Source organism: Balaenoptera physalus (assembly GCF_965194825.1).
Source record: "Balaenoptera physalus genome assembly, chromosome: 13".
Lineage (NCBI taxonomy): Eukaryota > Metazoa > Chordata > Mammalia > Artiodactyla > Balaenopteridae > Balaenoptera > Balaenoptera physalus.
The window spans coordinates 50,391,223-50,415,826 of NC_138892.1; the positions used below are offsets into that span (position 1 = coordinate 50,391,223).

General features: G+C 35.6%; 1 protein-coding gene across 4 annotated transcripts in view; it reads right to left on the reverse strand.

Moving 5' to 3' along the window:
- CAND1 (cullin associated and neddylation dissociated 1) overlaps positions 1-24,604 on the reverse strand; it is a 43,230-nt gene that overhangs the window by 13,062 nt on the left and 5,564 nt on the right. Inside the window, exons 1-7 of one of the 4 annotated variants that reach the window (XM_082422682.1) lie at positions 14,867-14,999; positions 10,715-10,844; positions 6,016-6,170; positions 3,750-3,873; positions 2,191-2,447; positions 1,963-2,068; positions 561-706 (exon numbers count right to left, since the gene is read on the reverse strand). In XM_082422682.1, coding sequence (XP_082278808.1) covers positions 561-706; positions 1,963-2,068; positions 2,191-2,447; positions 3,750-3,873; positions 6,016-6,100 — 718 coding nt within the window. In that variant the 5' untranslated portion in view covers positions 6,101-6,170; positions 10,715-10,844; positions 14,867-14,999. Of the gene's footprint in view, positions 1-560; positions 707-1,962; positions 2,069-2,190; positions 2,448-3,749; positions 3,874-6,015; positions 6,171-10,714; positions 10,845-14,866; positions 15,011-24,604 lie in introns of those variants that run through there. The other 3 variants (XM_082422680.1, XM_082422681.1, XM_082422683.1) reach the window with 3 other exon arrangements.

Genomic DNA, 24,604 nt, shown 5'->3' on the forward strand with positions numbered 1-24,604 from the left:
CATCAATCATACGAGCCTCAGAAATGCTAAAATTATTCATGAAAGTTAAATGGAGCCTCAAACAATATTTAGGATTTCTCATTAAAGTAACTATGTATGAAACCAACCAAACTGCTATGAATATGTTATCTATAGGTATAATTTTTAAAATAACATTCATTTCCCTCCTTACAAAAACACTGTAGAAAATTTGAAAAATAAAGAACAAAAGTCACTTATAATTGCTTGCCAAGAGAAAAACACTAGTAACATTTTTTTCACCATATTTAAAAAAAGAAAACTGGGACAGAGTAATTTTTGCTACCCACTTTTCATTCAACTTATTAACTGCTTTAACAAGAACATGATTTTGAACATGTTGCATAGCAGTTCAATACATGGATGCACCATAATTTTTTAAATCAATTCGCTCTTGTTGAATATTGTGGTTACTTCCACTTTCACTATCATAAACAAACAAACAAACAAACACAGTACAATCTGGGTAAGAGTCACCTCCATCTATAACACTGGGTCTTTCATGAAAATGTAACAAATTCCTTCTACTTAATTTGAAATACCTTGGTCATCATCATCACCACCATCCGCATCCATGGCATTTTCATCTTCATCTTCATCATCGTAATTATAATTTGGATCATAAGTAAGATACTTAAGACATATATTTATAATGGTAGAAACATGAGGATATACTTCCTTAGGACATCTGAAGAAAAAAACAAAAGCTGCCTTGAATAATTATACTTTTCTCCTTGATTCAGTATCTGCCAATTTTGCTTTATTACCAGATTTTTTTCCCTTCCCTTTAACATAGTAAAGTGGTTTCCAGCCCTCAACACCAATGATCCTTCATCTTTCCCTCCCACTGACTTCAGGTTTTAAAAAAGATTTACTTTTCACATTACTCTTATTTAATCAATTTTAAGATGAACTCCACCCCCCCACACACACTTTAACATCTCTGAAGTCAGATGATTCCTATAATAAATGGTATGACGTAGTTAGTGTGGGGTCCTACAGAGAGAAATCTGAATATGCTCCATCTTCTCAACACACGACTAGAACACCAAGTCCAGATAAATGTATTCTTCAGTAACTAGGATTATTGGTGAAAATGCCAGTGTACATTCATCTAGGCTTGGTCTTCTAACTTTATGTTGAGAAAAGACAGAACATATAAATAAATGCCCAACAATAAATAATTTGTATTTCTCAATTAAAAGGACAGAAATGAATCCCACAATTTCTGATTTTAACAATTTGATATGACTATAAAAGCTCCCTATCAAAAACCATGAGTGGCAAATAACTACTTATAATTACTGAAAATAACAACAGTGAAGTCTCAAGACACTGTGCTACTACACTGTCAATTCTAGCCAAAAGCAAAAAAAAAAAAAAACCCCAAATCTCACTACTTAGCCAGTATGGCCTTCTTGTACATAAATACAGTTTTTATTATTAGAACCAAGGTTCCAAAACTGAGAATCACTGCCCTAGCAAAATGGCTGTAACACATCTCAAAAACTGTTGAAGAGATATGAAATTCACTAGTATACATTACTGACCAGATTAATTTCTGACCAAATTAATTAATTCTGACCAGATTAATTTTATCCTGGAACTCTCTCAGGATAAAGACTACATCATTAAAGTAAACTGAAAGACAATTATAAATACCTTTCCCAAGTTTTTTAAGAAAAGTCCTAACAATAAGAAGGAAACATTTCAAAATAAATGTAAGGATTTTATTTTAAAATAAAGATGATATTCGCTTCAAATACTGTATTGGTTATCAGTTATTGTTTAATAAAAACTTAATTAAAACACATTTGAAATCCAAAACTCAATCCCAGCTGTCAGTAAAACCCATTTCTCCTCACCCACCTAATCTAGATCTTAATTATTACTCTATTCTTAAGAAAAATTTTTATTTGAAAAATATAGATCTTAAAAACTTGCCTTCTCACAAATGATTCAAAGGCTTGAATGCAGTACTCTCTTAATTCATCGTCATCTACATTACAAAATTTTACCACCAAAGGAATTATCTTCTCAAGGTATTCACCTAAGAAAAACATATTAGTTCTTATAAATATTTGTTAATATTTTTTAAAGAAAACTTTTCAATATATAAATATTTGTTAATATTTTTTAAAGAAAACTTTTCAATACATAAATATTTCTTACCTATTCTATGACCAGCTTGCCTACTAATAGCAGCAATACATTGTATGTAGGTTCTTGTTGTTGACATGGAATCATTTTTGGACAACTCTGACAAAAGATGTTCAATAAGATCAACAAAAACTATATTTCCACAGCTCATAACCAGATGGCCAAGAGCAATAATGGTTCTTTTCCTCACTGCAAGTCTAGGGCTGGTCAACTGGGGGAGCAGACAGGTCAGAATTGAAGGATGGAAATTAACAAGAAGTCCTCCTTGCCTTAAAATAAAATAAAAAGAAAACAAATAAATACAAGATGTCCAAGTACTACTGAAATGTCGGCCCTCTGACCATCTCTTGATTACCCCTTCTCCCTATTGTCTTTCCTCTACAAATCTACACACTAAGTTTCAACGATCTTGTTGGTCCAACCCTCTCTTTCAAATCATTTCACATGTGCAGTTCAATGACTCAACAGCAGTCAAACATCTGTGTCCTGCCAGGATAGTGCTAGTGATCAAGTCACACACAGGACAAAGTCTAACTGAATTTTCACTATTTATCAAATTAAGCATAAATTCCTCACCCTCCTCAACAAGACTCCAATATATCAAAATGATCTCCTACCACTTTTCTATTCATTCTATATTCTGGAAAATTAGAATACAATGTTTCCCAACTCAAGACTACTTACATATTCTGATATATTCTATGTTTAAGCATAGACACCAGTGTCCTACCCACTTTTCAAAACTAAATTCAAACGCCACTGTTTCCATAACAAACTTTCTTGGATCCTTCCATTTTAAACCCCCAAATACACTATACTCTCCGTTAATATTTAGTCCAATTCTGCCTTACATTATAGCCATTTGTGTTCTTACCTCCTATAGCAAAGTATAAGCTCTTTGTGTGCTAGGATGATAGCTCTTCACTTTTACTATATATTTGTACCACATGAAGGCACTTGATTATTTTCAAGTTCAAGTGAATTAGCCACAAATAACAGACAAATAATGATGACATATAATGATTATAAGAATCAGGGACAAACTGAAGCTGACAGGTCTTTTAAGGTTACTTCCCCCTTGGACTTGCTTAGATCTCTTTCTATCTTCCGAAGTTTGACTTCCAAAGGAAAAGTAGAAAAGCAACAAATATATAAAGCCAAGTTCCTTCCACCCTCACAACACATGCTCTAAAAACATGGTTGCTGAAGAATACCAGCATTATTTTAACTGGAAAACTTGCCACTCCTACCAGCACATCTCCTTATCCAAGTAGATCATTGTATTCAAGAATACCAAAGAGTAAAACAAAATATAAAAACTCTGCTGAAATATTTAAATCACAAATTTTATTATTTTTCAAAACTACAAGAAATATGCTTGCTATGCAGCATTACATGATAATATAATTAGCTTTTTTCTTCCCTCACTCCTAACCACACACATTTATAAAACAGACACAATTTAAACATGAATAATTTTAGACCAAGTTTTATTATATTTATCAGAAAGGGTTCTTAACAAATGCACAAAGATTTGTATTATAAGTAATACAAACAATAGTCATGTTTACCTGCTCAACATATCAGCCATAATATCCAAGGCTTCTAGCTGAACAGAGACATCTTCCTGCTTTGCTATTGCACTGGTAAGACGCCCAGTAATCTTTTTACATACATTAGCAGCTAATGCAGAGCCTGCATGAATAAGAAACCGATTATGATTTCAAGGCAAGTATGTTGAATTCCACCTCATATTCATGCTAGTTAGCAAATATTCAGCAACTCTAAACTTGATTTTAAAACTGACTCAAGAGATCCATGTCAGAAAAATATGTTTCAAGGGACTTCCCTGGCGGTCCAGTGGTTAAGACTTCGCCTTCCAACGCAGGTGGCAAGGGTTCGATTCCTGGTTGGGGAGCTAAGATCCTACATGCCTCGAGGCCAAAAAACCAAAACATAAAACAGAAGCAATATTGTAACAAATTCAACAAAGACTTTAAAAATGGTCCACATCAAAAAAAATCTTAAAAAAGAAAAATATGTTTCAAAACACGTTGTTTTTCAATCAAATAATTTACTAGACATAAGTAAGAATTAGACCCCGCTGCAGAAGTACATGACACAGGGAAAACAGTATCGATTCAGTAAACTCTACTGGACAACTATTTCTGTGCACTGGCACAAATGCCAGCTATGGAGCTAATAGTAACTGTAGTGCTTACACCTCTAGGTTGGAAAGCAGCGATGACATTTTTCTCTATTTAAGTCCTCTTTACTAATAACCTAATAAGATCCTTTCCAATCCAAACAAAGTAGAAATGTTGTTCCAGGAGACTCATCAATAAAGATTATGACTATTTTAAAGTAGATCTGTGTTGTTACTGACCAGGGAGGAAAAAAAAGGAAACAAGAAACTGTGAAAGTAAAAATCTGAATGGTTAATAGAATTCTTGTTAGAGCCAGAAATCAGCTAAAAACAAACATGTTTCAATGAGGGAAAAAATGAGGAAAATATCAATGTAGCTAATACAACTATAAATAACATACTTCAGAGTTGGTGAAATAAAGTAACATTGGCATGATATAGTGAAAAAAACCCATCACCTTTGCATTAAAAGATAATGGGGGGCTTCCCTGGTGGCACAGTGGTTGGGAGTCTGCCTGCTAATGCAGGGGACATGGGTTCGGGCCCTGGTCTGGGAGGATCCCACATGCCGCAGAGCAACTGGGTCAGTGAGCCACGGCTGCTGAGCCTGCGCGTCTGGAGCCTGTGCTCTGCAACGGGAGGGGCCGCGATGGTGAGAGGCCCACGCACCGCGGTGAGGAGTGGCCCCCGCTTGCCGCAACTAGAGAAAGCCCTCGCACAGAAACGAAGACCCAACACAGCCAAAAAATAAATAAATTAATTAATTTTAAAAAAAAAGATAATGGGTATGAATCTTCATCCAACCAGGTAATCAAAACTTTGGATGAATTAACTTAATCTCTGAATTTCAGTTCCCTTATCAACAATCTACATTAAGACCTCCCATATGACTGACATTTTTAGACAAAGTGAAATAATATACACGCACTATCTAGCATGATACCTAGCATAGAGAATAATAAATATTTATTAAGTAAATGAGTGAAAACTACATACTAAGACTACATTATTACCAATATATATCTTTCCATGAAAGAGAGAGTAATTTCACCCCATTTGCAGATGAGACAGTAACTTTAGCCTGCAATTTTAGCCTATAGCTTAGCAGTCAAGACAAATTCTAAAACTTACATTACATAAACATCTGTCAGAGGTCAAAAGCTAATTACTTGACAAATTCGTTAATTGTAGTTTTAAATTTAAAAAAAATTATAAGTAGCTATAAAAGGCTCAGCCTTAATTAAATATACTAGTAAACTGAACTCTTTCACAGCTGTCTTAATGGTGCTAAGTTTTACATCATAAATTCTAAAGCAAAGCAAAACTAACACTGAAAATAGAAAGCTAATCGGAAATAACTCATGATTTTGGTTATCTTCTCTCTCATTGCATAGGCTAGCTTAACTCTATTCTGCAAGTCACGTTAATACAATATAAAATCTTGCTCCAACATAAAAATCCTTCAGAACTGGTATTCCAAAGAGATACTTAAATTCAATCAAAATAATATTTTTAAGCAAAAATAAGACTCCAGACTTTTTTTTCTTCACTATTCAAAGGGATGCTTACAAAGATCTTTTAGGGATAGATACCTCTCTCCCTCCCTGGTCAGGAGGAAAAAAAAAAAAAGGTGGAGGAGAAATACCTCCATTCATAAAAGGGAAATAGGAGAAAAAAGCATTCTTGCTTACCACTGGAAGCTGGAGGGAGTTCTCCAATTACTGTTTTAAGGCCAATACTCGAAATATCTCGAAGTTGCTCTTTATCAGAAAGCATGTTAGTGCAGAGGGTATCTACAATTGTCTCTACTTGGTATTCTTTCACTTTACTCACTAAAGGGCCAAGACTGTAACATAAAAAAGAAAAAACATTTTTTTAATCTAGATAAACAAAAACAGAAAAACAGATGAGTGAAAACATTAACTTTTCTGCCTAGCAACTGTCAACACGAAATAAATGCTATGCCTGTAACATAGATAGTATACGAATAAGAGTGTTAAAAAAATTCTTAATAAGCTCTTTGCAGTTCCCACTTTTTTCCCACTTACTTTCATCACAGTATCATGAAACTCAGGATGCTTTCACCCTCTCCCGCCAAACACTTCAAATACACACAACATCTTTTAATAATAAAAAGGCTAATTAGGAGTCTGCTCCTAACAAGGATCCTATGATTTACCTGCAATAGAAATTCCATCCAGTATATCACATTTTGCCAACTGTGACCCTTCCTTCCTACCATCTATCACCAACTCCAACTCATGAATCAAAAAATTTATATTCTTTTTATTTTCTTGTTTAAATTTTAAAAGCATCAAGTAACTGGGAAAAGCTCTTCCACTGTGTCCTTTCCACAGAATTTAGCACATCGGAGATAATGTTTGGTGCATGACTATTCATTGAGGAGCCACTGTATTCAAGACTGTATTGAATAACAAAAGTATGGCCCCCATCTTCAAAAATTTACCATCTGGTTGGTGAGGTAAGGAACTCACATAACTACTTTAGAAATTATGCAGGCATCCACTACTCTGCACAATTAAAAAAAATAAAAAAAACTTTTAAATTCAATGTTAGTATTTATTTACAGACAGGAGACTGCACCTCGGAGACAAGTTTTTAGGTACTTGTATTTATGGGGTATAGTTAGAAAAAAAGAGCATTTCAAATGAGAGACTAGAATGAATAGAATACATGCTGAAAGAAATGAGAAGTCAAAAGAATTGCTTGATGCAAAAGACAGATGAAACACAAAATAGGAAAGGCAAACACCTGGGACATTAAGGAGAATCTTTAAAGTTAGGCCAATGAATTTAAATGTGATATGGTAAAGTTGGGAGCCAATGCATTTTCTCAAGCATTAGTGACATGATGAAAATAATTTAATTTGATAAATGCTCAGATCAATGTTTCACATACAGATTCTCAATAAATAACAGCTGACTGCTTGACTAGAAAAGTAGAAGGCAGTATGATTTGGAGAATTAAGAAAGAAGAAAAATAAACAGAGAAGTTGGAGAAATCCATGAACAGCTCAATCCAAATGGATGGAAATGATAATAAGGGACACGGCATATATGTAGAGACCTAATGTGAAATAATACAAATTGGGATTGAAAATAAAAGGAATTCCAAAAATGAATTTAAAGACTTCTAGCTTCTAAAATGGCAAAATAGCTCTGCTGGACTAAACCTCCTGCAGATAACAATTACAAAATCTCTAAAACTGTATTTTAGAAAACAACAATTTGAATGCATAATGATGGAACTAAAAACAGATGGGGCTTCCCTGGTGGTGCAGTGGTTGAGAATCTGCCTGCCAATGCAGGGAACATGGGTTTGAGCCCTGATCTGGGAAGATCCCACGTGCCGCGGAGCAACTAGGCCCATGCGCCACAACTACTGAGCCTGCGTGTCTGGAGCCTGTGCTCCGCAACAAGAGAAGCCGCGACAGTGAGAGGCCCGCGCACCGCGATGAAGCGTGACCCCCGCTTGCCACAACTAGAGAAAGCCCTCGCACAGAAATGAAGACCCAACACAGCCAAAAATAAATAAATTAATTAATTAATTTAAAAAAAGAAAAAAACCAGATGGATAAAAAGTGTCTACCCAGAATTCCATATTCCATGAAATCACCCTTTAAAAATGAAGAATAATAAAAATTTATATTAAAGACAACTTCAGATAAAAGCTGAGACTACATGGCAACCAGACCTATACTACAGAAATTGACAAGGGAAGTTCTTTAGGCTAAAGGAAAATTAAACCAGATGATGACTCAGATTTACAGAAAGGAATAAAGATCACTAGAAATGGTAAATGTGTAGAAAAGGCTACATTTAAGAGACTATATATTTTTTCTCCCAACTATCAATAATACTGTATTATGGACACACACACACAAATTTAAAAAACAATAGTAGCACATAGCCAGGAGGAAGGTAAATGGAAAAATGTTACTTCAAGGTTTACATAATTTATATCAAGTGGTACAATATTAACTTTTAAGACTGTGGTAAATTTAAGATGCAATTTATAATCCATAGCCTAGAGTGACAATTTTAAAAATAACACAAAGATGATGTATATGAAAAGTCAAAAGACGAAATCAAAATTAAATATTATAAAACAAGACACTTCCCAACTTTTGATTTCAGGAACCCTTTTAACACTCTGAAAATCAATGAAGACCCCAAAGAATTTTTCTTTATGTGGGCTGTATGTATCTGTCAATGCTTACCACATTAAAAATTAAAAGTAACAATAATAAAGGCACATGTTAACATAAATTTAACATTTTTAAGGAATAACTATATTTTCCAAATAACAAAAAATGAGAAAAATAGCTGTTTCACATTTTTGCAAATTAATGTTTCGGCTTAAAACAACTGGATTCTCACATCTGCTTTTGCATTCAATTTTTTGTGATATAACATGTCACGTAGCCTGTGGAAATTATACCGTATACTTATGGGAAAAAGAGCATCAAAGGGTAAATAACACCTTAGTATTACTCATATTACAGTTTTGAACCTTCATGGTCACAGATGTCCCAGGGACCCCCAAATCAAACTTTGAGAACTGCTGCTATAAAATATCTGATTAACCCAAAAGAAGGCATGAAAAAAACAATTAAAAACACCCCCCCCAAAAAAACACACAACAAAAGAAACAAATGAAAAAAAGTAAAATGGCACACCTAAATCTAACTACATCAATACTTACAATAAACAACAATGGACTAAAACACTCATATCAACGGGAAGAAATTATGAAACTGAATAGAAGGAAAAAAAGCAAGACCCAACCATCTGCTGTCTACAAGACACATAATTTTAAAACACAGGACTCCCCTGCTGGCACAGTGGTTAAGAATCCGCCTGCCAATGCAGGGGACACAGGTTCGATCCCTGGTCCGGGAAGATCCCACATGCTGCGGAGCAACTAAACCCATGCACCACAACCACTGAGCCTGCGCTCTAGAGCCCATGAGCCACAGCTACTGAGCCCACGTGCCACAACTACTGAAGCCCGCACACCTAGAGCCGGTGCTCCGCAACAAGGGAAGCCACCGCAATGAGAAAGAAGTTGGTGCACCGCAACGAAGAATAGCCCCCACTCGCCTCAACTAGAGAAAGCCCGTGTGAGCAGCACCAAAGACCCAATGCAGCCAAAAAATAAACAAATACAAACACAGATTAAAAACTGAAATAGAAGAATACACTAATCTTAAAAAAAAAACTGGAGCAGCTATATGAACATAAGAAAAAATATATTCCAAGGAAAAATATATTCCAAATGTATTTAAAAAGAAACATTTTATACTCATAAAAACATCAAACATTAGGAAGACATAATTATAAATGCGTATGCCCCTAATCATACAACTTTAAAATACATGAAGCAAAAATTGGCATTAAAGAGAAAAACAGATAAATTGACAACTATAGTTGGAAATTTTAACACTCTTTTCTCAGTATTTAATATTAAGAAAAGAAAAAAAAATCACAAAGGATATAAATCTGAACAACACTACCAGCTACCCTGACCTACCATTTATAATATACCATACCCAACTACTGTAGAATACGCTGTCAAGTGGACAGGGAACGTCCACGTCCACCAAGACCTATCATATGCTGAACCATAAAACCAATCTCAATGAGCAGACAAAAGAAACCAAAACAAAGAAATAAACTTCCCTGAAACCTTAGAGAGTATGGTTCTCTGACCATATGCAATTAAGTTAGAAACCATTAAAAATAAAAATAAAGATCTAGATAGCCTCCAAGTATTTGAAAATTGCTTCTAAATAATCACAATGGAGATTAAAAATATTTCAAACTGAATGATAATAAAAATACCACAATTTACTTAGAGGAGAATATATACCTTTAAATGTTTAAGAATTAGAAAGGAAAAAAATGAGTGGAAAGGAAGGAATAATAAAAGAGAAGCAATCAGTTAAATAAGGCAACAGACAATAGGGAAAATAACAAACCCTAAAGTCAGTTCTTTGATAAGATTAGTAAAGTTGATAAATCCCTGATTAATGAATTGAGGGGGAAAAAAAAGAGAAATCACAAATTACCAAAATCAGGATCGAAAGAGGGGGATATTCACTGATGACGAGTTTAGACAGACTATCCCGAGGAATCAACAAAAATTACAGTAATAATTATGAGATACTACGGTTTGCAGTTAAAAGATTCAGTATTGTTAATTGTTGATTCTCTTCTAATATTTCTATAGCGTCAACACAATCTCAATCAAAATTTGAGCAAGCTTACTTTTAAAAACAGAAATTAACATTCTAAAATTTACATGGAAATACAGAGAACTTAAAAAATCAAAATATTCTTGAGAAAAGAATGAAGCTAGAGAACTTACACTACCTTACTTCAGACTTCTATAGATCTACACCAGCGTTTCTCAACCAGGGATGACTTTTGCCCTTCAACAGACATTTGGCAAAGTCTGGAGACATTTTTGGTTGTTCCTACTGGAGGATGAAGGAATGCTACTGGCAAAAATAGTGGGTAAAGGCTTAGATACTGCTAAACATCCAACAACACACGCAATACACAAGATACCTCACCATAACAAAGAATTATCTGGCCCCAAAACTCAACAGCGCCAAGCCTGAAAAAGCCTGAGCTATGCTAATAAAACTGTATGGTACTGGCATTAGAACAGACAAATAGATCAGTGGAACAGAATAGAGTCTAGAAATAGACTTACACTTTTATAGTCAACTGACTTTGACAGAGATGTCAAAGCAATTCAGTACCAAAACGAAGATGTTTTCAATAAATTGGTACTTCAACAACTGTATTTCCATATGGAAAAAAAACAGCTCAATTCCCACTTGACAAAAATTAATTCTAGATCACAGGACTAAAAATAAAAGCTGAAACTACAAAGCTTTTAGATGAAAACACAAGAGAAAAATCTTTGCAACATAAACAAAGATTTCTTCAGCACAGAAAGCAATAACCATAAAAGTTGAAATTAATTTATAAATTAAATCAAACCAAACTAAATTTTAAAATAAATTAAAAACTTAAGATCATCAAATTGGGAGAAAATACTATAAGACATATATGTGCCAAAGGACCTATATCCAGAATATATGAACTCCTATAATTCAACAGTAAAAAGACAGCCTCAACTTTAAAAACAGTGAAAAGTCCACAAAAAAAATAAATAAATAGCCAATAAACAAAATAACATTAGACATCATTAGTCATCAGGGAAATGTAAATTAAAACTACACCTATACACCAACTGGAATAGCTAAAACTAAAGAGTGACACAACTGGGATTTCCTTGGTGGTCCAGTGGTTAAGACTCCGCGCTTCCACCCCTGGTAGGGGAACTAAGATCCCGCATGCCGCGGCCCAAAAAAAAAAAGAAGAGTGACACAACCAACTGCTGATGATAATGTGGAAAAACTGGTACTTTCATGTAAAATGGTAAAAATACTTTGGCAAACAATTCCACAGTTTCTTAAAAATCTAAATGGACAACAGCAATTTCACTCTTCCTAAGAAATAAAGACACAGGTCCTGAAAAGGACTCACACAAGAATGTTCACTGTCTCTTTATTCACAATAGCCAAACCTAGGAAGATATCATTGTGCTGTCAATGAACTACTAATCAGTAATAAAAAGTCACAAAACACTAATACATCCAACATAAAACCAATTTAAGGTGAACAATGTTGACCTTAAGTAGGGAAGTTGTGAGGTAAGGACACAATTTTATCTTTCTCAAATGGTTATCCAGTGCTTTGAAAAAAGGTCCAGCTTTTCTCATGATGCCACCAACTGCATCATGTATCGAATACTTTCCATTCCATTTTACACTACTGGTCTATTAATGCCTCACTACCGCACTGCTTTCCTTAGATCAACATAAGAGTATGTTTTCGTATCTAGTAGGGCTAGCCAACACACCTCCAACTCCAGAAATTTTCAGGGAATTTTTTGTCTATCTTGAGCAAATACCCTGTCCCTCTTCTCCCTTCCACCAAAATATACTTTAGAATCAACTTGTCTAGCTTGTGGAAAAAACTTACTGATTTTTAGAATTAAGTTAGCATTAAAATAACCTGGAGAGAACTGACAACCCTGTTGAGTTATCCTATCCAAGGACCTGAGATGTCTTTCCATTGGTTCCAAGTACATTTTTCTGCAAGTACGTTTTTGTTATTGGTCAAGAGTAAAGTTTTTCTTCTATAAAAGAAAGTTTTTAAAAAGAAAATTATAACCTTACCTTAAACCACGCAACACCCTCACCCAAGGTCACCAATGTAACATTTCTTGTCACACTTATTGCTAGGCATTTTGTCTTTCTGTTACTATAATAAATGGACATTTGCTTCCATATCTTCTAACTGGTTATTTGCTTATGTGAAGGCTACTTATTTTTGTTCATTAATTTTACATCCAGTTCCTTCACTGAATTCTTATTGTTTACATTATATTTTTCTTCCTCTGATCTACTAACATGATGGAATAAAAATATTAATAAAGCACATAATATTAAACTGTCCTTATACTCCTGGGATAAATGAACCTCACTTGGTCAAAGTATACTTTGTTGGATTTTATTTTGAACAATTAAATGAAACTGGTGTGTAGTTTTCTTTTTTAGTATTGTATTTAGTCAGAATTTATCATCAGTATTTGGTTTAAAAAAAAGACTGCAAGGTTTTCATACTTTATGTTCTGCAATAGTTCAAAAACTATCTATACTGGAATTATCTGCTCTTTGAGGTTTCAAAGAGTTGTGTGAAAGATTTCTGGGCATGAGTTTCTTTTGGGTGATGAGTCTTTGATAAATTTTCCAATTTCTATCTATTAGGATTTTCCCTCCTCCAAGAATCAGTTCTTGGGTTTTATCACCTAATATATTACTTTTGTTAATATCTTAATTCCTTTCTTATTTTCCTGAATATACGTCATTTTCCCCCCAACCTGTTAAATTTTAAGTATAAAAGATCATCAAAAGCTCAAACGCTCAGGTTTCTAACAAGATTCATACTCAAGTGAATAAAGAAGACCTGTGTACCTCGTACCTCTCACCTCTCAATCTGGGACAAAGCCTACATTTTATTACCATTTTTAAAGGCTGCTTATTGCTCAGCACATAATTTGAACCAAACAATTTTGTTTATTAATAAGCACATGGCAAAAGAAACAGAAGATGAAAAATAATTAAGTAAAACTAGACTCATTCGCATTATTCTGCAACTTACCATTTTCTGAAGACCCGTTTGATTTTAAACTTGCTAATGTCCCAAGTTAAAGAAAGTTGTACTACATGTCTAGAAATTCTATGCTGACCAATGATTTCTCATACTTTTGCCTGTTTTTACAGCAGATATGTAAAACCTTAGCCTAAAATAAATGTAAAACCTTTATAAGAAAATCCAACGGGCTTCCCTGGTGGCGCAGTGGTTGAGAATCTGCCTGCCAATGCAGGGGACACGGGTTCGAGCCCTGGTCTGGGAAGATCCCACATGCCACGGAGCAACTGGGCCCGTGAGCCACAATTACTGAGCCTGCGCGTCTGGAGCCTGTGCTCCGCAACAAGAGAGGCCGCGATGGTGAGAGGCCCGCACACCGCGATGAAGAGTGGTCCCCACTTGCCGCAACTAGAGAAAGCCCTCACACAGAAACGAAGACTCAACACAGTCATAAATAAATAAATAAAAGAACGTGAATTTCTTAAAAAAAAAAAAAAAAAAAAAAGAAAATCCAACAAAGGTAATAATGACAAGACTTTATTTAAATTGATACCAGATATTATATGCCATACAAAATGACATAAAATTCTATACTTTAATTTTTATATGAAACCAGAAGTTATACTTACTAATAACTTACTTGTAAATTTTTAAGGGTTTCTAATATTTGGTACGCATAAATTAAATAGATGCACTAATACAATTTACCAAGAACTCAAATTCTGTACCTTTAACTAAGAATAACAGTCCAGCTGTCAAAATCACACCTAACAAGATGCCATCAATTCCCCCATACACACAAAGGTAACTGAAATTCTCAATTTTTAGGAAAGATTCTTTCTAACTATTGTATCATCAGTGTTAATTTAACTATGGTTTTAACTGTTGTTATCCTTTATCAAGTCTTATTTTTTACTTCCTTGTCATTGGTTCTTAAAACCACCCCTCCTCCCCGGAATACAGAGATGGAGAGCCTTTTAACTAATGCAGAGATGGACAGGCCTTTTAACCTAGCTTAAAAACCTGGCCAAACAAGTAAGAGAACTACTCTTTCTGGAGTTTCCTACATGTATTTCATAAGAATTAAAATAACATGTCCAGCCAATACAGAAACTACATATAAGGAAATGTGTCTCATGTACCAAGTACAAATACTAAACCAAATCACCTACAAATTCTAAAGAAAAACTCCAGAAAGACATAGTACAAGACTAAGATAATTTACCAGTTATACTGAATTTTTTAACGGAAAGTGAAGGCGGTAGGAAGCAAGTAAAAAACAACTTACCATTTGACAGCTAAATTCTGTACCTCTCCATTTTTATCTTCCAGTAACTTCAAAATCATTTTCACTACCTTCCTTTCACTATCATCATCCAACTTGATGGAATCTTTCTGCAGTTCTGTCATCAAATCATTTGTAGCCATAAACCTACGAAAAAATTAAAATTTGTTGGTAATTAAAATTTTTTAAGCACTAATAAAAAAAATCACCGTTTTCAAATCCAATGCTATCATTCATATCTAAGTCCTGATCTACTCTTCTAAATAAGGTATCATGGCTAAAATTATTTTCCCCGGGTTAGTCTTGATTTCAAATTTACTGACCGGACCTTCAATGAATGCTCTTTCATTCTAATAAAGTTGACCACTGAACAACGTGGGGGTCAAGGGGGTCACCCTCCCCCCACCTCGCTAAAAATCCATGTATAACTTTACAGTCACCGTTCACATCTGCACTTCCGCATCTGCAGATTCAACTGACCACAGATCGTGTAGTACATGTAGTACGTATTTATTGAAAACATTTCCCATATAAGTGGACCCACACAGATCAAACCCATTGTTCAGGGGTCAGCTGTAATTGCATCACTGCTTTTAGGGAAAGAAAAGCTTCTCTTTACTTTTTCTTTGCATGTGATTTGAATTTTATCTAGAAGTCTTTAACTAACATTAAGAATACCTTCCTGTGTAATACTGTTGTGTTGGATTGGGGGTTACATATTACAAATCACTGGGAAAATTCCAAAATGCAAATTCTCACCTCCACCCCAACTCCCACCAACAGGATCAAATGTATTTTCAAAACGATGAAATGGTGATTCCAAAAAGTTATTCCAACTGACATCCAGCCCCCTTTCCTTAAGAACCACTACCAAAGGACAAAGTTTTAAACTATGCGCTAGCACAGTTCTTATCAAGTCTTATTTAACTGCTTATAAAGAAAAGCATACGTTCCAATTGGGATAATACAAGGTAAATTAAGCATGGGACTTTTAAAAACTAACATTGTTCTCCTAATTGGAAGCCGCTCCCCATTTTATATGATGACAAAATGAAATTAAAACCACACAATATTCCAGAAAGTTAAAAAAACAAACTGAACAGAACACTAATACAGGCACTTCTACACACAAAGCATGAAAAGCACCTTAACTATTTTACTTAGATAAAATCCATTAAACAACCATACCAGTTAGGACCTCTAAGAACCCCTGAAATGTTAATCATCTGGTTGAAGAGAAAACAGAGTGATCATCAATTTAAGTAAAAAAAGCATGTAATCCCAATAAAAAAAAAAAAAAGTTACTTTATAGTTCTGAAGAAACTATACCGGTACACAGAATCCTTCCTTTATTTACCATTTATTTATTCACTGCCTGTAATGATGCTACGAAGGCTGGACTATGAGCAAAGAACAGATAAGATAGGAGTCTCTTGACTCCTAGCCTCAGAGAGCTTATACTCTAATAAAGAAGTCTACTGATTTTCAAAAATCAGTAATTAACGGTTAAACATTTTTTAAAAGTTGAAATGAGCACCAGCAAAATTAGCAATAGATAATATTTTTAAAACTCAGAAAACCTGGATCGAGATACTATGAGGTTATAAGAAGAACTTAATTGTGACCCTGAAACCAGAAAGTTCCTTCTGTTCATGTGTTAAAAGGTTTGCACTATAAATCTTATAAGGAAGTTGTTTGACCAGTTTGAAAGCTGTCTATGGAAGATTCAAAAGTCAATTTGTAAAACATCTCTTAGGCATTTACTGCTTTAGGTATGGGGCTAAGGACTGAGATGATAAATTTATACTCAGTCCCCTCCTCTTAACTTATTCATCTAACACAGCAGACAGGTAAATGGAAGAATCTCACACAAATTTTCTAAAACACTCAAGGGTGTTTGGCAATGATCACACCAAAGAACCGATAGTTAGTTTGGATCTCAAAGGATTACCAGGGCTTGCATGGGGAAAGCTAGTTCGGGATTTTAAGTGTATTTGTGTGCATGGTGGTGGTGGTGGTGAGGGGCATAATACCTCAGAGTGAAGCAATTCAGCGTGTCTGAGGCACAGGGAAATAGAAACCTAACAGGAAGATGGAAATGTAGGCTGAGGTCAAGATGGGAAAGGTTGTATATACTCATTCACTATGTACTGAGAACCTTTTATTTGTCAGGTACTGTGCTAGGTGCTATGGATACAAGGGCTGGCAAAAGCAAACACAATTGCTTCCTGCTACCTTGGAACTTACATAACAGTTGAATAGAGGCATATTGATTTTTTAAAACTACATATATGAGTACTTACATATGTAGTTATGAACTGAGATAAATGCTATGAAGGAAAGGAATGTGGCACAAAGAAAAGATAATGGGATAACAAAGTAACATGACCTAGACTGGAATGAAAGTTGTGTATCAGGGAAGACTGAGATCTTAAGCATGAAAAGGAACTGTGTGTGGGGAGTGGGGAGGTTATGGCCAAGTAGGCAGGGGCCAAAAGATTAAAGAGATTTGAAGATCTTACTAGGATTCTAGTCTTTATTCTAAAAGTGATGGGAGGATGGTTCTGAAGAACCTAGGGGCAGGACAGGAATAAAGACGCAGCCGCAGAGAATGGACTTGAGGACACGGGGTGGGGGAAAGGTAAGCTGGGATGAAGTGAGAGAGTGGCACGGACATATATACACTACCAAATGTAAAATAGATAGCTAGTGGGAAGCAGCCACACAGCACAGGGAATCAGCTCGGTGCTTTGTGACCACCTAGAGGGGTGGGATAGGGAGGGTGGGAGATGTAAGAGGGAGGGGATATGGGGATATATGTATATGTATAGCTAATTCACTTTGTTATAAAGCAGAAACTAACACACCATTGTAAAGCAATTATACTCCAATAAAGATGTTTTAAAATAAATAAATAAATAAAAGTGATGGGAGGGACTTCCCTGGCAGTCCACTGGTTAACACTCCACGCTTCCAATGCAGGTGGAGCAGGTTCGATCCCTGGTCCGGGAACTAAGATCCACATGCCGCGCAGCGTGGCCAGACAGTTTTTTAAAATTAAAAAATAATAATAATAATAAAATAAAAGTGATGGAAAGCTACTCATCTGAGGTAGAGATGGGGGGGTAAATGGAATGATCAGATTTGCATTTCAGAAGTATTACTCCAGCTACACTGTGGAAAACAGTTTGAGAGAACCAAACTTCATTTAGCAGACTGGATAGAGAACAGTTAGGAGAGCTATGGGAGCAGATTAAGTGAGAAATGATGGTAGCCAGAATAAGGGTTACGACAGTAAATGGAGATGGAAAAAATGGACACACAGTCAGTTCTCATTATTAGCAGAGTAAAATTTGTTGTAACCCCCAAATCAATTCTCCAGCGCTTTCATGACATTTGCAGACATGCGAAGAACCAGGAAATATTTGAATCACCCAAAGCACACATTCCGCACACACTCCCAGCTGACACTGCACCAGGTGACACTCTGCCTATTTCAGCTCTCATACTGTAAACAAGCATCCTCTTCTCAGTCTATCTGGTGCCACGTTTTTTGTTGTTTTTTCTTTTGCACGTTTGTGCTTTTTGTTGGTAATTGTGCTGTTTAAAATGACCCTCAAGCGTGGTGATGAAGTGCTATCTAGTGTTCCTAAATACACGAAGGCCATGATGTGTCTTCCAGAAAAAATACATGTTAGATAAGTAACTACTGCGAATAATATAATGAGAACAAACCCTATTTGAGATTTACAAGGTTAAAGTTTATAGGTCTTTGAAATGGATTAGATATGGAGATGGTAAAGGATGAGTTAGGAAAAGGACAAAGAAGTAGAAGGGAAACCACAGGACTTGGGTGTTATAGTCGGTATACATCCTGTCCAGTCTTAGTGTTATTGAATAACCACTGTCACACATTAGACGGTTCAACCACTCATCTTACAACACAGGAAGAGAGATTTAACAAGCCTGATTCAACTACAGACTATACTGAATGGCCACTCCTCTGATCCTGATCAGCAAAATCCCAGCCAAAGTGAAGACATCAACAATGTGACTTAGTGCCCTGCAGACCAACTCTGTCTGCCCTTGGCCAAAAGTAAGGACTGGTGGGGGGGTGGGGGTGACCCAGCAGCCCCTACAGTCCAGGAACTGTTCTAAGGCTCATACCTGAACTTCAATGATAACATCCAAATGAATAACCCAAACAGATCTGATGCTTTCAGGGAAAGCATATTTTTTTCCTGGGCATAAACACACAGAACATCCATTTCAGGTAAGTTCACTTAGCAACATAAAATACCAAACATCCTCCTAACTAAATGAGTGACTGCTACTGCTTTACCAATTATAGCTTTTCCTCTGCTTTACTGTGCCCTCCTTATAACATTTATTAAGATGTCAAATGATAGAATTGCCCCTTTCGGACATTCACAGAAAGATAGACAAGATGAAAAGGCAGAGGGCTATGTACCAGATGAAGGAACAAGATAAAACCCCAGAAAAACAACTAAATGAAGCGGAGATAGGCAACCTGCCAGAAAAAGAATTCAGAATAATGATAGTGAAGATGATCCAGGACCTCGGAAAAACAATGGAGACAAAGATCGAGAAGATGCAAAAAATGTTTAACAAAGACCTAGAAGAATTAAAGAACAAACAAACAGATGAACAATACAATAACTGAAGTGAAAACTACACTAGAAGGAATCAATAGCAGAATAACTGAGGCAGAAGAATGGATAAGTAACCTGGAAGACAGAATGGTGGAATTCACTGCTACAGAACAGAATAAAGAAAAAAGAATGAAAAGAAATGAAGAAAACCTAAGAGACCTCTGGGACAACATTAAACGCAACAACATTCATATTGTAGGCATCCCAGAAGGAGAAGAGAGAAAGGACCAGAGAAAATATTAGAAGAGATTATAGTCGAAAACTTCCCTAACATAGGAAAGGAAATAGCCACCCAAGTCCAGGAAGCGCAGCGAGTCCCATACAGGATAAACCCAAAGAGAAACACGCCGAGACACATAGTAATCAAAGTGGCAAAAATTAAATACAAAGAAAAATTATTGAAAGCAGCAAGGGAAAAACGACAAATAACATACAAGGGAACTCCCATAAGGTTAACAGCTGATTTCTCAGCAGAAACTCTACAAGCCAGAAGGGAGTGGCATGATATACTTAAAGTGATGAAAGGGAAGAACCTACAACCAAGATTACTCTACCCGGCAAGGATCTCATTTAGATTTGATGGAGAAATCAAAAGCTTTACAGACAAGCAAAAGCTAAGAGAATTCAGCACCACCAAACCAGCTCCACCAAACAACAAATGCTAAAGGAACTTCTCTAAGTGGGAAACACAAGAGAAGAAAAGGACCTACAAAAACAAACCCAAAACAATTAGGAAAATGGTAATAGGAACATACATATCGATAATTACCTTAAACGCGAATGGATTAAATGCTCCAACCAAAAGACACAGGCTCGCTAAATGGATACAAAAACAACACCCATATATATGCTGTCTACAAGAGACCCACTTCAGACCTATGGACACATACAGACTGAAAATGAGGGGATGGAAAAAGATATTCCATGCAAATGGAAATCAAAAGAAAGCTGGAGTAGCTATACTCATATCAGATAAAATAGACTTTAAAATAAAGAATGTTACAAGAGACAAGGAAGGACACTACATAATGATCAAGAGATAAATCCAAGAAGAAGATATAACAATTATAAATATATATGCACCCAATATAGGAGCACCTCAATACATAAGGCAACTGCTAACAGCTATAAAAGAGGAAATTGACAGTAACACAATAATACTGGGAGACTTTAACACCTCTCCTACACCAATGGACAGATCATCCAAAATGAAAATAAATAGAAGCCTTAAACAGAAGGCTTAAATGACACAATAGACCAGATAGATTTAATTGATATTTATAGGACATTCCATCCAAAACAGCAGATTACACTTTCTTCTCAAGTGTGCCCAGAACATTCTCCAGGATAGATCACATCTTGGGTCACAAATCAAGCCTCAGTAAATTTAAGAAAATTGAAATCATATCAAGCATCTTTTCTGACCACAACACTATGAGATTAGAAATGAATTACAGGGAAAAAAGCGTAAAAAACACAAACACATGGAGGCTAAACAATACATTACTAAATAACCAGGCGATCACTGAAGAAATCCAAGAGGAAATCAAAAAATACCTAGAAACAAATGACAATGAACACACGATGATCCAAAACCTATGGGATGCAGCAAAAGCAGTTCTAAGAGGGAAGTTTATAGCTACACAAGCCTACCTCAAGAAACAAGAAATATCTCAAATCTAACCTTACACCTAAAGGAACTAGAGAAAGAAGAACAAACAAAACCAAAAGTTAGCAGAAGGAAAGAAATCATAAAGATCAGAGCAGAAATAAATGAAATACAAACAAAGAAAACAATAGCAAAGATCAATAAAACTAAAAGCTGCTTCTTTGAGAAGATAAACAAAATTGATAAACCATTAGCCAGACTCATCAAGAAAAAGAGGGAGAGGACTCAAATCAATAAAATTAGAAATGAAAAAGGAGAAGTTACAACAGACACCGCAGAAATACAAAGCATCCTAAGAGACTACTACAAGCAACTCTATGCTAATAAAATGGACAACCTGGAAGAAATGGACAAATTCTTAGAAAAGTATAACCTTCCAAGACTAAATCAGGAAGAAATAGAGAATATGAACAGACCAATCACAAGTAATGAAATTGAAACTGTGATTAAAAGTCTTCCAACAAACAAAAGTCCAGGACCAGATGGCTTCACAGGTGAATTCTATCAAACATTTAGAGAAGAGCTAACACCCATCCTTCTCAAACTATTCCAAAAAATTGCAGAGGAAGGAACACTCCCAAACTCATTCTATGAGGCCACCATCACCCTGATACCAAAACCAGACAAAGATACTACAAAAAAAAAAATTACAGACCAATATCACTGATGGATATAGATGCACAAATCCTCAACAAAATACTAGCAAACAGAATCCAACAAAACACTAAAAGGATCATACACCATGATCAAGTGGGATTTATCCCAGGGATGCAAGGATTCTTCAATATACGCAAATCAATCAATGTGATACACCATATTAACAAATTGAAGAATAAAAACCATATGATCATCTCAGTAGATGCAGAAAATGCTTTTGACAAAATTCAACACCCATTTATGATAAAAACTCTCCAGAAAGTGGGCACAGAGGGAACCTACCTCAACATAATAAAGGCCATATACGACAAACCCACAGTAAACATTCTCAATGGTGAAAAACTGAAAGCATTTCCTCTAAGATCAGGAATGAGACAAGGATGTCCACTCTCACCATTATTATTCAACATAGTTTTGGAAGTCCTAGCCACGGCAATCAGAGAAGAAAAAGAAATAAAAGGAATACAAATTGGAAAAGAAGTAGTAAAACTGTCACTGTTTGCAGATGACATGATACTATACATAGAGAATCCTAAAGATGCCACCAGAAAACTACTAGAGCTAATCAATGAATTTGGTAAAGTTGCAGGATACAAAATTAATGCACAGAAATCTCTTGCATTCCTATACACTAATGATGAAAAACCTGAAAGAGAAATTAAGGAAACACTCCCATTTACCATTGCAACAAAAAGAATAAAATACCTAGGAATAAACCTACCTAGGGAGACAAAAGACCTGTATGCAGAAAACTATAAGACACTGATGAAAGAAATTAAAGATGATACCAACAGATGGAGAGATATACCATGTTCTTGGATTGGAAAAATCAATATTGTGAAAATGACTATACTACCCAAAGCAATCTACAGATTCAATGCAATCCCTATCAAACTACCAATGGCATTTTTTACGGAACTAGAACAAATCATCTTACAATTTGTATGGAGACACAAAAGACCCCGAATAGCCAAAGCAGTCTTGAAGGAATAAAACGGGGCTGGAGGAATCAGACTCCCTGACTTCAGACTATATTACAAAGCTACAGTAATCAAGACAATATGGTACTGGCACAAAAACAGAAACATAGATCAATGGAACAAGATAGAAAGCCCAGAGATAAACCCACACACCTATGGTCAACTAATCTATGACAAAGGAGGCAAAGATATACAATGGAGAAAAGACAGTCTCTTCAATAAGTGGTGCTGGGAAAACTGGACAGCTACATGTAAATGAATGAAATTAGAACACTCCCTAACACCATATGCAAAAATAAACTCAAAATGGATTCGAGACCTAAATGTAAGACCGGACACTATAAAACTCTTAGAGGAAAACATAGGAAGAACACTCTTTGACATAAATCACAGCAATATCTTTTTTGAACCACCTCCTAGAGTCATGGAAATGAAAACAAAAATAAACAAATGGGACCTAATGAAACTTAAAAGCTTTTGCACAGCAAAGGAAACCATAAACAAGACGAAAAGACAACCCTCAGAATGGGAGAAAATATTTGCAAACGAATCAAGGGACAAAGGATTAATCTCCAAAATATATAAACAGCTCATGCAACTCAATATTAAAGAAACAAACAACCCAATCCAAAAATGGGCAGAAGACCTAAATAGACATTTCTCCAAAGAAGACATACAGATGGCCAAGAAGCACATGAAAAGTTGCTCAACATCACTAATTATTAGAGAAATGCAAATCAAAACTACAATGAGGTATCACCTCACACCAGTTAGAATGGGCACCATCAGAAAATCTACAAACAACAAATGCTGGAGAGGGTGTGGAGAAAAGAGAACCCTCTTGGAAAAACTAAAAATAGAATTACCATATGATCCAGCAATCCCACTACTGGGCATATACCCAGAGAAAACCATAATTCAAAAAGACACATGCACCCCAATGTTCACTGCAGCACTGTTTACAATAGCCAGGTCATGGAAGCAACCTAAATGCCCATCGACAGACGAATGGATAAAGAAATTGTGGTACATATATACAATGGAATATCACTCAGCCATAAAAAGGAACGAAATCCAGTCATTTGTTGAGAAATGGATGGACCTAGAGACTGTCATACAGAGTGAAGTCAGTCAGAAACAGAAAAACAAATATCATATATTAACCCATGTATATGGAACCTAGAAAAATGGTACAGATGAACTGGTTTGCAGGGCAGAAGTTGAGACACAGATGTAGAGAACAAATGTATGGACACCAAGGGGGGAAAACCCCGGGGGGGTGGGGATGGTGGTGTGCTGAATTGGGCGATTGGGATTGACACGTATACACTGATGTGTATAAAATTGATGACTAGTAAGAACCTGCTGTATAAAAAAAAAAAAGAATTGCCCCTTTCTGACAACATTCAATCTAAAGCAAACCTCTGCTTCCTTCCCAAAATTACCCAAATAGGTCCTAACACCCTCTTACTAAGATATCCCATAGTATGTGTTCTCCCTCACTAAATGGTAACAAACCAAACCTGTGTGAGAGACATCTATACATATAAGAGAATATCAAGAAGAAAAAAGTGGTAAACAGTGCTTACATTACATATCATTACATACCAAATAAAAGAGCAAAGAAAACACCCACTAAATTAGTTACCCGGAGATTGTTAAGGATTTGAGGGAGAGTAATTTCAGTAAGCCTAGGCGGGCAACCTCTAAGTTTAGAGTTTATCTCATAGTCTATGGGAATTAGTGCAGAAGGCAATGATCA